The following is a 14206-nucleotide window of genomic DNA, read 5'->3' on the forward strand; positions in this document are numbered from 1 at the left end:
TTAAGGTCTTTCTTCGCCCAGCTGACATGGGCCGGGGTAAGGTGGTATCGGAAGTTGGGAGGGAGGGTGGGAGTTCGGCGGCAACAGCGGGGGCAGCATTTTCTCTTTTAGACTTTAACGGCCTCCGCTCGGCCCCCGGTCTCTGGTCCCTGTCTCCCTGGTGCGGTCTCCATCGCTCCTGTGGCCGAGGCGGTGGCTCTGCCGCCACCTTGGCCAATTTCCCCCGCCGCCTCTTCTCCGGCTTCGCGGCGGCCACTTCTGTTCTTTCTGTGGCCGGGTGAAGCCACCAAGATGGCTGCCTGGTGGCTGTGTCCGTTTGTGTCCTGGCTGAACTGGGCATGCGCGAAGCGCATGCCCAGAACCGCCAAGGGAGGCACGAACACACGTTTGGTGTCCGTCCATGGACGGACACCAAGCGTTTTATTAGAGAGGATTAGTGAAATATGTCTTCTGTATTGGCTGATTCTCTGCTAACTAGGCAAAGAGGCACCTTCTGACATGGTGGCTTTCTGATATCTAATGAAGGCAGAGCAATTGATCCTATTCAGGCTAGCCTAGAATCCCTCCAGTGGCTATTGCTAGTGCCTCATTTCTGTTATATTTTTAGATGGTGAACTTTTATGGGACAGGGAACAATTTTTTTGGCTATGTTACTCACGCTGAGTACTTTTTGTTGAAAAGCAGAACAACAACAACTGCCTACAGCCAGACTAACAAAGCATGGGTGCTACACAGGAAGCACTGGTACTAGAGATGTCTTCCACTAACCGGCACCTGTAATTACTGGGCGTGAGAGGTGGCACATAGCCAGTCAAAAGTTCAGGGGGACTACCAAAAAAAGTGGCTTGTAACCTAGGGCATTATCTTTGTAAAAAGATGGGAGGGGGGGAGAGAAAATGGGAGAGTTCCACCCCAGCCCCCCTGGGTGCTCTGCGCTTCTCAGAAATATTTCCCGAGGGCTGTGCAGCCCTTAGGGGCATTTTGGGGGTAAAACACAGCTTTTCCAGGGAAAGGAGAGGTCACTGACATTTCCAGCCCTCCGTGCGAGCACCGGTGCTGCTTTAGTCAGGCACTCAGTAACAGCACTGGCACTCCTCTTGTAGGCTAACACTTTGTTAGTCTGGAAGCCAGCCAACAATAAAAACAAGAACAACAATCAATTCACCAGCTGAAAATCCTCCATGAATTACAGGACAATAAGAAAGCCCTTAATGTTCAGTGCATTCCCTTATCTTGTCCCTACAGGGTGGGTTCAGATTTTTATGTATTAAGTTAGGCCTGTGAGTCAGAGAGAAGCAGATAAATCAAGTAGGTGATGAGTCAGGCCTGACTGAGATTGGTCTCTCTGGAAAAGTAACCAAGGTGGTGACATTTTCCCTGAGAACTTAGCATAACGTCTGTGGGATTCAAACTGCCACAGGACAATCTTACCTTGCAAATTTAAAGTGGGAATGAATCGCACTCTAAAACTGTGAGGTTACCATAACAAAAATCTATTTACTATACAGGTGTACCTTGCCAACTGCAAGGGTTCCGTTCCTGAAAAACCTCGTGGTAGGCAAATTCACAGTTGACAATTCATTATAACCAATGGGAAACAGGGGGTTAGGGGAATTGCAGTTGCAAAAAGACAGGAAAAAACAGTTAAAAACAGTAAAAACCACCCCCACAATATTATAGTGCCATGCAGCCTATGCAACATGATTTAAATGCAACCTCAATAGCTGCAACAAGGATGGTTGGTTCCTTACATCACCATTAATTAATCAAACTGGCATTTTTGTTAATCCTACACATTCCCTTATAGGACTCCCTAAGGCCAAGAACTCAGTGTCAAGCTACTAGAAATTGTAGCCAAAGTACTGGCTGGTTAATTCAAATCAGTAAGTGCAATGCAGTCTTCACCTCTCCTATTAGCCACTTCTTGAAGCTATTCACATGACCAGAAGAAATCGGGCTAAGGGAGCCTAACCTGATCTCTCCTGGTATTCTGCTGCCACGGGAGCTGTGTGGCTCCTGGCAGCAAACCACCTAAAGTACCCCTCCCCTGAAATGAGGTTAGCGGAGCTAGCGCTCCGCTAAACCCATTTGGTTGGTTGCTCATGTGCTGCGGCAACACACTAGGAGACCCCCACTGGGAGGCTGCAAGCAGCCTCCTGGGCTCGGGGGTCTCTCCAGGCTGCCCCGCTCACTCTCGTGGGGCATCCTGGGACTCCCAGGGTCCGCATGGTCCCCAATCCCCACAGCCTCTGCTGGCTCTGTGACGGAGCCAGCAGCCGTGTGGGTGGCCAATCCAGCCGCCCAGCTACAAGTAGCTGCTCATCTGTGGGGAGAGTGGGCTAATCCCGCTCTCCCTGCAGAACCCTGTCAGGCTCTTCACGCGTGTTGTGTGAAGCGCCTCCTTGTTTCAGTTTCCAGTCTCTTTGCCTGTTTTCTCATGCTTTTTTTCACCTTTGCATACCTTTCCTTTGGTTCTTGTTTCTCAACTGCCTGCCTGTTCTGTACTCTGCCTTCAGAGACCCAAAGGCTCTTTGTTCCCTGCTAGTGATTGTATGACACCCCCCCCCCCCATTTTCACCACCTCTTTCTCAAGTGACAACAGAAAAACAGGAGGGGTTTGTCAGGGCCACAAACTTTCCAAAAACCTTTGACATGATATTGGGTTGTAGTTATCTGTGTTGCGGTATCTTCTTACTTTTAACTGAAAATAATGTACATCTGTAAGCTGTAGCAACAGGCACTTAAAGCAGCAGCTTTTTCTGGAATGCACTGAAAAATTATTCTACCCCCCACTGGAATGCCATGTAGCACCCTACGGACCACATAGCAAAGTTTCCCCTATCAATATTTTGGTGAAGTCTGTGGCATCCAGCCCCAAATTGGCCCATTCGTCTTTTCCTGTAAACCTTTCCAAATCCCAAGAAATTTATTTTGCCAAATTTCTTCGGGTCAGCACCAACTTCCACATCTCCTAGGATCTTTTTACATTTCTGAAGCTGCCCCAGACAGCTACTATCCTCGGGGCATGTATGAAGTTTCAGTACCAGCCAAATGATTTATTTTCCCTCTCACAAATTGTACTGTAAAATTTCCAGCAGCTTTGTTCTTTGAGCAACTGGAATGCTCATGAACATTCCATGACTTTAAAGCAATTCAGCTGATTGGTATCACAGGCTTCTCTGCCAGAAGTAAAACAGAATATAGAGTCAGCCATGCCTGAATAAACATATGTTTATATTTGAGCTAAAGATAAAGAAGCAAGCAACACTAAGGCCCCTAAATTAAGTCTAAATTACATTTAAAATCCACCAGAAACTCAAAGACCATGGCGTTTTCCACCTCTCATCCACATATCCCATTAGATCCCTGCCCATGACTTTTGCTCCACCTCTACCACTTTCAGATGCCTAAAGGTCTCCTGCTCCCCCAAACAATTCCATCCTTTCTCCTTTGCTACCCCTTATCCCTGGAACTGCCTCCCAGAATACCTGCACATGGCCTCCTCTCTTATTTCCTTCAGATCCCTTTTCCATGAAGCCTTTGCGCCCTGCCCATTCCCTACTTAATGTGTAACTTAAAAAACACAGCACATTCTTCCTATTTACCCCTGCATACATTGTCTCCCTTTTATCGATATCTATACTGTAAGCCCCACTGGGCAGGGACACACTGAGGCTATTCACACCTGTGTGCAAAACTGGGCTAAGAGAGCCCAGCCCAGTTTTGCATGCATGTGTGAACCACCAGGATTGGGCCCAATCCCAATCGTTGTTTTAAAAACAACCTAACTTAGCATCTAAAATGTGGTTGAGTGTGTGAGTAGTCTTGGACATTATATTCTAGCTCAACTGGATTGTTATAAGGATAAACAAGGTGTTCTGACACACTCAAAAGTGCCACCTAAACCATCAACAAGGAATAAAGAGGATAGAGCTATCTCTAGTGGTTATTTTGAAAAGTCTACCCAAATTAGGGTTTGATCTAATTCTAAATTAATTATTTCTATGTAGTCTCATATAAAGTCTAATGCACTCTAAGGAACAGTAGTTGCTCAGTTTCATGCTCTTATTTGACTGGAAGTCAAGAGCATGATCTACTTCCTTAAGGCAACTATATAAGATCACAAGGCACATTGCTGGCCATTCATGAGAGTACTATAACCTCAGGAGAATCTTCTCTAAATCATCCTTGTTCTCCCTTGTAACATTTCATGTGAGCATGCGCATGTACCCGTGCGCTCCCACAGAGAGAGAGAGAGAGAGAGAGAGAGAGAAATATTTCAAAAAGATTTCCCTGAGACATGGGACATTATTTCCTGTGGAAATTGCACAGAGTGGTTGTGGGGAGTCAGAAGCCTACACTTGTCTTATGTACTTTAAAAAACAAAATTTTTCACAGAGTTAGTTTTAAAACAAGTCCGCTGGAATAATCCACATCACACTTTGACTTCATGACACAATACATGCAGTACTTCCAAAGCAGTTGCAGGTTGACATACAGTACAGCAACCTGCTGGCATTGTCAGCACTATGGGAATTGAGTGTAACAGCAGCAATCATGCAGTTATTCAAGGGTACTGTTGCGTGAGTGCCAGAACTGCCCAATGGTGACTGTGCAATTCCTACAAATGGTGCTCCTGCAAAATTGCATGAATGCTGCTGTTATGAGCATGCAGCATCTTCCACAGTGCTGATAATGCCCATTGGACACTGTGCAATATGTCACCCACTGCATTTTTCTGTTTGGTCAGCAGACCAGGTATAAACAAAAGAAAGGAGGAAGAAGTTGTCAGAAGCACTTAGGAACATAGGAAGCTGCCATATACGAGTCAGACCATTGGTCTATCTAGCTCAGTATTGTCTTCACAGACTGGCAGCAGCAGTTTCTTCAAGGTTTCAGGCAAGAATCTCTCTCCTATCTTGGAGAAGCCAAAATCTCTCTCCTATCTTGGAGAATCCTATCTTGGAGAAGCCAGAGAGGGAACTTGAAACCCTCTGCTCTTCCCAGAGCGGCTCCGTCCCCTGAGGGGAATATCTTACAATGCTCACACTTCTAGTCTCCCTTTCCATATGCAACCAGGGCAGATCCTGCTTGGCTAGGGGGACAAGTCATACTGGCTACCACAAGACCAGCTCTCCTCTCCTGAAAAAAGAACACGTTTTTCAACACATGAAGGCTGTTTACACAAAAGTTTGGGAGCTGTGTGCGCCCAATTTTCAGTTGTGTGGGAGCAAACAACTAGGTAGGTGTTTTTAGTTGTGTGAACAGCCTCCTTGTCTTTCTCGCCTCACCAAATGCAGACTCACACTACAGGCATAAAGCACAATTGTGTTTTTTTAAAAACAAACAAACAATTCCTTATCAGGAAAGGAGGGTAAATGGGAAGTAAAGGCAGCTAAAGGAGGATACAGTAAGCTTCTCATTTCACAGCATTTTGTGCTCTGACTGCTTACTTGTGATGGACATGAAGGGCAGACACTGAGTTAACCCCATTAGATTTAAAAGCATGTGGTGGCAGCGGAGAGCTGTCTTTTTGAAAGGGGCTGAGATGGAAACACCAATCAATCCTTATTAACGATTTTAAGCAACATTGGAGGGTTTGATCCGACAGAAATTTGCTGAAAGCGTCATCTTTTAAAAGCAGGTGTGAAATCAAGTATTCATATGAATAGAAATACCTACAACTCAGACTGCCACACTGCTCACCTTACTAGTTTCTGATGTAATTACAAACAAGTAAACCTGCATAAATGCCCCTTGTACAGAAAGAACTTTGCCTCGTGCCTTTCAAGAGCATCCTGCAGGTGAGTTAGTTAAGGTTCGTTATGTGGACTTTCATCTCCCTTTTCAGGCTATGCAACATCTTAGTGTATTCAAAGAAGAGAAAATAAAAAGAGCTGAGGCTTTACCTGATACACATCCCTTATCCCACACCACGTCCTCAGTGCTTGGTGGCATCCCCTCACTCTCTGCGTGTACCACCTCCTCAGTGTCGAGACTGTCAAGTTCCAAACAAAGCGGCTCCCACTGAAAAGCAAGTCTTCAACTCCACACATGAACACCGAAGCCATGATTTGCTGTTTCAGAGCCTCAGCTCAGCAAGCCATGCGTCTTCCTGACTGGGGTCCGTCAGTCCTCTTTAAAACAACAACTTCAGTTATAGCAGACTCATTTTATATGGTGCGGAAAAGGGTAGGGGTGTTGCGAGAGGCCAGGGTCAACCCTTACATAAAGTCGTCTTTCACTCTGCTTCCTGGGCAGACTCCCAGACATGTCCTGGCGTTGCTTGAAGTCCGGCCAAGGGCTGCGGTAGCTCAGCCCGACTAGAAGCTCACACAGCAGCCTTGTGTCCTTCTTAACAGCTTATATAAATCTCTGTTAAGCTTCAGTAGCTACCACTATGGATTCTAATTAAATGTTTAACCCATTTCTGCTGTGCACGCCTCTCACACAAGCACCTCATACTCCTGAAGTAGGAGAAAAGAAATAAAAACAGAGCACAAACAATTCAATACTCTGTTCCCTCCAACATTTCAATACTGTCAATAAGGGGACACATCACACACACACACACACGAAGCACAGCATACAAACACCACATAAGCTACCTTCAGTACCTCACTATCTGCTTTAAAACAAATAAAATGATCATTTTGCTCAAACAGGAAGGATAAAATAAAAGGGTACAGAACTCCCCCTATACACCCAGATAAACACAACTTTAAAACCTTGCAGTAAAGAAACCCCTGGCATCTTTTTCTGTACTCAGAACACTCAAACAAACACAAGAATACTCTCTAGGTAACTTTTATCTCCTGCTTCTCTAATATATACCCCTTTTACTTAACTGTCACAGAATGCTGACTTGCTAGCAAAAAGGGACATAATTTTGATTCCCTGTTAACCTAACTGTAATCCTATTAATGCAGCACGCGCAGCATGAGGAAAACAGAAGAGCTTCACGCAGGCTGAGCCTTTCACAATGCAGACCACAGTAAATAAACACTCTGTGAAATAATAGCCCACAAGAGAATCCCAGGCTTGCCTTGGGTAGTCAGTATAAAATTAGGCTGCCAAAGCCCTGCCCTTCTGAGAGTTAAACCGTTCGTTAGAAAATGACGCCTTCCATTTTAAAGGCAATTCCCTACAAGACACTAAAGGGGAACAGTTGCTCTATGCTGGTAGGAGCCAAAAGATAATCTATTTTTTTTAAAAAGCTCTCTCATTGGATTTGACATTTTCTGAGCTTTTTGGAGGATGGGGGTGGGGAAGATGGGGCTTCCCTTGAATCATCTTCCTACCAATTCAGTGTATCACTGTTGTCTTGTACCAAACAAGAATCCTGGACAAAGTGAGGCAACTTTTTCTGAAAGTAAAAGTTATAGAAAGTGGCTGCAGTAGTGTATGACAGAAGCATTACGATAAGAGGAGATAAAGAGGAGATGATGGGTTGGCATGAAAGTGCTGATGGATACTGAGTAGCACTTTGTAAATGAGGCTATTCCCAGGATCACCCGAAATCAGGCTAGGGGAGCCTAGCCCGGTTGCCTCCCGGCGGTTAACCCTCCTAAGAACCCCTCCCCTTAAACCGGGTTTGCAGAGTGCTCCACAAACCTGGTTTTTCCTGATCGTGAGTGGCACGGCTCCGCGCCGTGGCTACTCATGAGTAGACCCCCGGAGGGAAGGCAAAAAGCCGGCTCCGGGGGTCTCTCCAGTATGCCGTGCAGCCCCTGGTGGCGCAGTGGTAAAACTGCCGCCCTGTAACCAGAAGGTTACAAGTTTGATCCTGACCAGGGGCTCAAGGTTGACTCAGCCTTCCATCCTTCCGAGGTCGGTAAAATGAGTACCCAGAATGTTGGGGGCAATATGCTAAAAATAATTGTAAACCGCTTAGAGAGCTCCGGCTATAGAGCGGTATATAAATGTAAGTGCTATTGCTATTGCTATACTGGAGCTTCCGGGGACCACATGGCCCCCGAACTCCCCAGCCCCCGCCGGCTCAGTCACGGGGCCGTCAATCGTGTGGGCAGCCAATCCGGCCACCCAGGGCTCCCACCCTGCTCGTGTGTGGGGAGAGTGGGCTTAGCCCGCTCTCCCCGCTTAGCTCCCCAAACCGGGTCTAACTGATTGTGAGACCCGGCTCAATATATGATATTCAGTAAAGGTCTGCTGAATTTTTGCACACAAGTTCATTTATTTGCCTACAAGGAAGTTTACAATGAAACCAGACATGCAATGTTTGATGCAGGATATTTACAGAGTAGAGGCAGAATAAATAAAGCAAGCACAAAGGCACAGGTCTTTCTGCAGGTATGTGTTTGGGCTCTCTTGAGAGGCTGGTGCTGGGGTGGGTCCAGAGATTATGGGCAGCTATTACTGTAATGGTAGAGAACAGAAGAATTTGTGTTGGCAGAACAGTTGGCCATTACAGGAGAAGGGAAATCAGTAATTTAGTAACTGTTTCAATTTCCATCTGCCCTGTCAACTCTCAAGCCTTGGGGAGAAGCTCCAACTAGCGACAGTCTAGCCTTGCTCTTCTGCAATGCCAGTTCAGTTCAGAATAAGACCAAAATTGCCCATGATTTGATCATGGATGAGTTTGCTGACCTGGCATGTATGACTGAGACCTGGTTAGGGGAAGCGTGGTCCAGTTTGGGTCCAGCTTCTCCCACCAGGCTACTCTGTTGTGAAGCAGGCTTGGGGAAGTGGGCCGGGAGGTGGTGGAATTGCTGTAGTCCATAAGAATACCATCTCCCTTACCAGGGCCCCTGTAAGACAGTTGACTTATATTGAGTGTGTATTTTTGAGGCTTGGAGCTAGGGATAGATTGGGGATTCTGTTGGTGTACTGTCCAGCCCGCTGCCCAACTGACTCTCTAACTGCTCTAATGGAGCTGGTTGCAGAGTTGGTGTTGGAGTCTCCCAGACTTTTGGTGTTGGCGGACTTCAATATCCATTTTGGGGCTGGCTTGTCTGGTGCAGCTCAGGAGTTCATAGAGGCCATGACAACTATGGGCCTATCCTAATTCATTTCTGAATCAAATTATGTTGCTGGCTGTACATTCTATTTGTTTTTTTGTTTGGATGCGGGGGGGGGGGCGGATTCCATGGGTGGTGGATCCAGTGGTTTCCCCATTGTCATGGATGGACCAATACCTGGTTAAGGTTGGCTTCACAGCCACAATTCACCACTGCAGGGGTGGTAGAACTATTAGGATGGTCCACCCAAAAAGGCTGCTGCATTCTGTAGGATTCCAAAAAGCCTTGGAGGGTTTTAATATTGGTGCTGCCACTGATTCTGTTGATGCCCTGCTGGGAACCTGGAATAGGGAATCCACCAGGGCAGTAGATATGATTGCTCCTAAGCATCCCTTCTGACCTGTTTCAAAAATGGCCCCTTGGTATACAGAGGAGTTGTGGGGGCTGAAGCAGCAGAGTAGGTGACTGAAACGCACATGGAGGAGAACTCAGTTTGAATTTTACAGGATTTGGCATTTGAAGACTTTGCAGTGGTTGTGCATAGAGCAAAAAAATTATTTTGGTCTGCATGCATTGTGACCGCAGCTTTGCGTTCATCAGAGCTATTCTGGGTTGTGAGGATTTTAATTTCTGCTCCTTCTGATTTAAATCAGTCCCCACACACTTTGTTCTGCTGTGATACTTTTAATGGGTTCTTTGCGGATAAAATTTCCTGTATTCAGGTCAACTTGGACTCCGCTATTTCTGCAAAGTCTATAAAGTCCAGCAATCCCTCATGCAGTATTAGATTGGATCAGTTTCAATCTGTGACTCCTGAGAATGTAGACAAGCTGCTTGGAGCGGTGTGGCCTACCACTTGTTCTCTGGACCCTTGCCTGACTTGGCTGATTCTATCTAGCAGGGAGATTATTGGAGGTGGCCTAGTTAATATCATAAATGCATCACTGAGGGAAGACAAGGTGCCTCCTTGTTTGAAGGAGGCAATGATTAGACCACTTCTTAAGAAGCCTTCCCTGGATCCCTTAACGATGAATAGTTATAGGCCAATCTCCAATCTCCCATAGTTGGACAAGCTAATTCAGAGGGTGGTGGCCAACCAGTTTCAGGCAGTTTGGGAAGAAACTGATTATCTAGACCCATTTCAAACTGGCTTTAGAGCTGGCTATGGGGTTGAGACAGCTTGGTCGGCCTGAAGGATGACCTTTACCAGGGAATCGACAGAGGGAGTGTGACTCTGCTGGCTCTTTTGGATCTCTCGGCAGTATTTGATACCATTGCCCATGGTATCCTTTTGGATCACCTGTGGAAGTCAAAGATAGGGGCACTGCTTTGCAGTGGTTCCACTCATATGTCTCAGGTAGATTTCAGATGGTAGAGCTTGGTGACAGTTGCTCCTCAAAACGAGCTGTTATATGGAGTCCCTAGGGCTCCATTCTGTCACTAATGCTTTTTAATATCTACATGAAACCTCTAGGTGAGGTCAGGAGATTTGCTGATTTGCTGGGTGTTATCAGTATGCTGATGACACCCAATCTACTTCTCCTTTTCATCTTCACCATCAGGAAAGGGCATTTATTCCCTAAATGCCTGCCTATGGACAGTAATGGGCTGGATGAGAGATAAAAAATTGAAACTGAATTCAAGCAAGACAGAGGTGCTCATTTTAGGGGCTCAGAATTTGAGAGATGTGTTAGATCGTCCTGTGCTGGATGGGATCACACTCCCCAGGAAGGAGCAGGTACGCAGCTTGGGAGTACTCCTGGACCCAGTCCTCACCCTGGTATGTCAGGTAGAGGATATGGCCAGGAGTGCTTTCTACCAGCTTCAGCTGATTCGACAGCTGCGTCCTTTCCTTGATGAGAACGATCTCAAAACACTGGTGCATCAGCTGGTAACCTCCAGGCTTGACTATTGCAATGTGCTCTATGTGGGGCTGACTTCGTACATAGTTCAGAAACTTCAGTTAGTTCAAAATGCGTCAGCCAGACTGGTCTCTGAGGTAACCTGGAGAAACCATATTATGCCTTTCTTAAAACAGTTGCACTGGCTGCCGATATGTTTCCAGTCAAAATACAAAGTGCTTGTTATTACCTTTAAAGCCCTGAATGACTAAGGTACAGGTTACCTCAGAGAGCGCCTTCTTATGAATGATCCCCACCGCATGTTAAGGCCATCTGAGGAAATACATCTAAAGCTACCACCAGTAGATACGGTGGCATCTCAGAAGTGGGTCTTCTCTGTAGCTCTTCCTGGGCTGTGGAATACACTCCTTGCAGAAATTCATAGCTTGAGTTCATTGTTGGCCTTCAGGACATCCCTTAAAACCTATCTGTTTGGCCTGGCCTTCCAGGGTTTTAAAACTGTTTGAAATGTTTTAATTGTTAATGGTTTTAAACTGTTTTTAAATTGTTTTATAATGGATTGTTTTCAAAGGACTGATTCGCTGGTTTTATTTTTGCTGCTGTTTGGACGGGGAGCCGTTTGGACGGGGCAGTATATAAATGTAATAAACAAAACAAAACAGTAGGGGAATTATAATATAATAAAATATGAGACACTTCTGATTACAGTAAACTGAGTTTTTATTCTCAAGGCTCACAATGCATTACTGAGAAGGGGGTAAATTATACAAATTTGAGATAATCTGAATTAGCATATGCCAATGAGCAAACAGGAAGGGAGGGAATCTCTTGGAGAAGTGGCAAGTCAAAGACATATTTCTTTAAACTGAAGGACCATCTGAAGTGTCCTCATGTTATGAAATGCGGTTGCTTCCCAAATCACATTTTTAAAACCACAGAATATTCTTGCAAGTCATTACCATCTCTAAAAATGTTCTGTATAAGATTTATACATGCATCTACTTTTAAGAAAGTCCTGTGTAAGCCAACAATTCAGTAACAGCACCAACAGAACTAATGACTTTCCTGAAAGCTGTGTCTAACCAGTGCACACATTACTGCATGTAATGAACATGCATGTCTCTATTTGGTGTGAAAATACAATGACAAGCCATTTTTGGTGATGGGCTTCCATGACATGTATACATGGCAGAACAGTGATATATTCTCCTCACATACAATAGAGTACACACAGGGTAGAGACTATTCCTTACAATAAGGTATATCTGTTCAGGGAACTTTACTTTAGAATTGCTATATCCAGAGGTTGCACATGCATGGTTAATCTCTTCTCCCTATTCGCCACACACACAGTATGGGGTGAGAGATTATACACCCGGCTATGTTGGAGACAAGATGGCAGCAATTCAACTGGACTAACTTGTTATGCTGGCCATGTATTCAAAATCTAGGGATTACTCTTTTATTAGATAAGAAAGTAGTCTTACATGAGATAAGAGACCATGATCTGGGTTAATAGCTTTTCATAATCAAGAAATCAAATGGATCATTTTTTCCAAAGAAATAATAAAATACTTTTTTTCATAAAAGAAAGATACAGCCAAGGCTAGGCTAGTTGTAGAAGCAACCAGGACTGGATTATCCGGGTTGTAGAAGCAACCAGGACTGGATTATCTTGAGCTAGGAATCTAGAAGGATAACCAGGAGGTAGATAAGGATCTGCTGGTAGATCTCTGGGAAGTTCTTCACACTCTGCTTTTAGTTTACATCCCCGCCAGAATGGAGTGGGTGCATTCACATATTGGCCAAATTTACCACAAAGTCCCTGCAAGCTACCAGGGAGCACTTCACACACAATTTTAATGTGCTTTAATGTGTTTTTATCTATAATTTTTATCTTTTTATGAATTTTAAATGTGTTATATTTTATGTTTTAATTCTATAAACCGCCTAGAGATTTTTATACGAGGCGGTATATAAATTCAATAAATAAATAATAAATAAATAAATTCAAGTTTTTTATTGCACATTAGAGTGTAGCCCAATTCATATCAGGCGTTTAAGAAAATCGCTTTTTGTGTCGGTTTTGGGGGGCAACTTTGAACTCGCAATAAAGCCTCTCAGTAAAGCCTGCTGTCTGGGAAAGCTCTGGGTGGTTTACTGTAGATTGGCAAGGGATTCTGACTCACAGTAGCTTAACAGCAGCACATTAAAAAAACCAAAAACAATATAAGCATTTATTTGGTTACCTTTGACAAGCTTTTTGTTCAGCTTTGCTGGTTAGTTTAAGAACTTTGTATTCAAATCCCTGGTGTACAGTAACTCACTAAGGCTATTTTCATGACCTGCAGAAACCAGGCTGGGCTCCCTTAACCTCGTTTCTGAGGGTCATATGCTGCAGTGGGAGCCACAGCAAGCCAGTGTAATTGTCCCCTTTAAATGAGGTTAGCAGAGCATGAGCTCTGCTAACCCTGTTTACCTGTTGTGTGCAATAGGAAGCTGCCATATACTGAGTCAGACCATTGGTTTATCTAGCTCAGTATTGTCTACACAGACTGGCAGTGGCTTCTCCAAGGTTGCAGGCAGGAGTCTCTCTCAGCCCTATCTTGGAGATGTCAGGGTCATCTGTCAACTTGGAACCTTCTGCTCTTCCCAGAGCGGCTCCATCCCCTGAGGGGAAGATCTTCCAGTGCTCACACATCAAGTCTCCAATTCATATGCAACCAGGGCAGATCCTGCTTAGCTAAGGGGACAAGTCATGCTTGCTACCACAAGACCAGCTCTCCTCTCCAACAGAGAGAGACTCCACGGCACCACAGCACCACCACAGCAACTCATGAAGAGACCCCCGGCGGTGAAGCAACAACAAGGCTCCCCGCATCAGGGGGCTTCCCAGAATGCCCTGCACACTTGTGCGGGGCATTCTGGGACTTCAGGGGGCCAGGAGGCCCCCGATCCCCACCGCCCCAACCAGCTCCATTATGGAGATGGTAATCGTGTGGGTGGTTGATCCAGCCGCCCAGAGCTAGCTGCCTGATCGTCTGCAGGGCAAGTGGGTCAAGCCCACTCTCCCCACAAAACCCCTTATGGCTCTCCACACTGCTCATGTGGAGAGCCTCAGTATGTAATTGTCTCTGTGCTCTGAGCCACCATGTTGCACCTGACATCCTTCTCCCCAAAGTCACTATTTCAAACCTGGCTTTGGTGGGTGGTCTTGGGATTCTAATTAAAAAGCCAAAAGCAGACCCCCACAGTCCTGAAGTCTGTGCACCCCCGGTTTAGCAAGCAGCTGGAAAGAAGCCTGCTCAGTTATTCAGGCCAGAATTGAAAGCCAAACTCCTGGCTTGTACAAAAATGGAACCCTAC

The 14206-nt window shown here is 45.4% G+C and overlaps 1 protein-coding gene across 8 annotated transcripts in view; it reads right to left on the reverse strand.

Moving 5' to 3' along the window:
- Positions 1–14206, reverse strand: part of FRMD4B (FERM domain containing 4B) — a 393137-nt gene that overhangs the window by 234293 nt on the left and 144638 nt on the right. For 4 of the 8 annotated variants that reach the window (XM_053298154.1, XM_053298161.1, XM_053298155.1 and 1 more), the window contains exon 1: positions 5910–6322. The exons of 3 other annotated variants lie outside the window; for them this stretch is intronic. In XM_053298154.1, the coding sequence (XP_053154129.1) occupies positions 5910–6071 (162 nt within the window). In that variant the 5' untranslated portion in view covers positions 6072–6322. Of the gene's footprint in view, positions 1–5909; positions 6329–14206 lie in introns of those variants that run through there. One more of the 8 variants, XM_053298152.1, reaches the window with a different exon arrangement.

This window comes from Hemicordylus capensis, chromosome 2 (assembly GCF_027244095.1).
Source record: "Hemicordylus capensis ecotype Gifberg chromosome 2, rHemCap1.1.pri, whole genome shotgun sequence".
Classification (NCBI taxonomy): Eukaryota; Metazoa; Chordata; class Lepidosauria; order Squamata; family Cordylidae; genus Hemicordylus; species Hemicordylus capensis.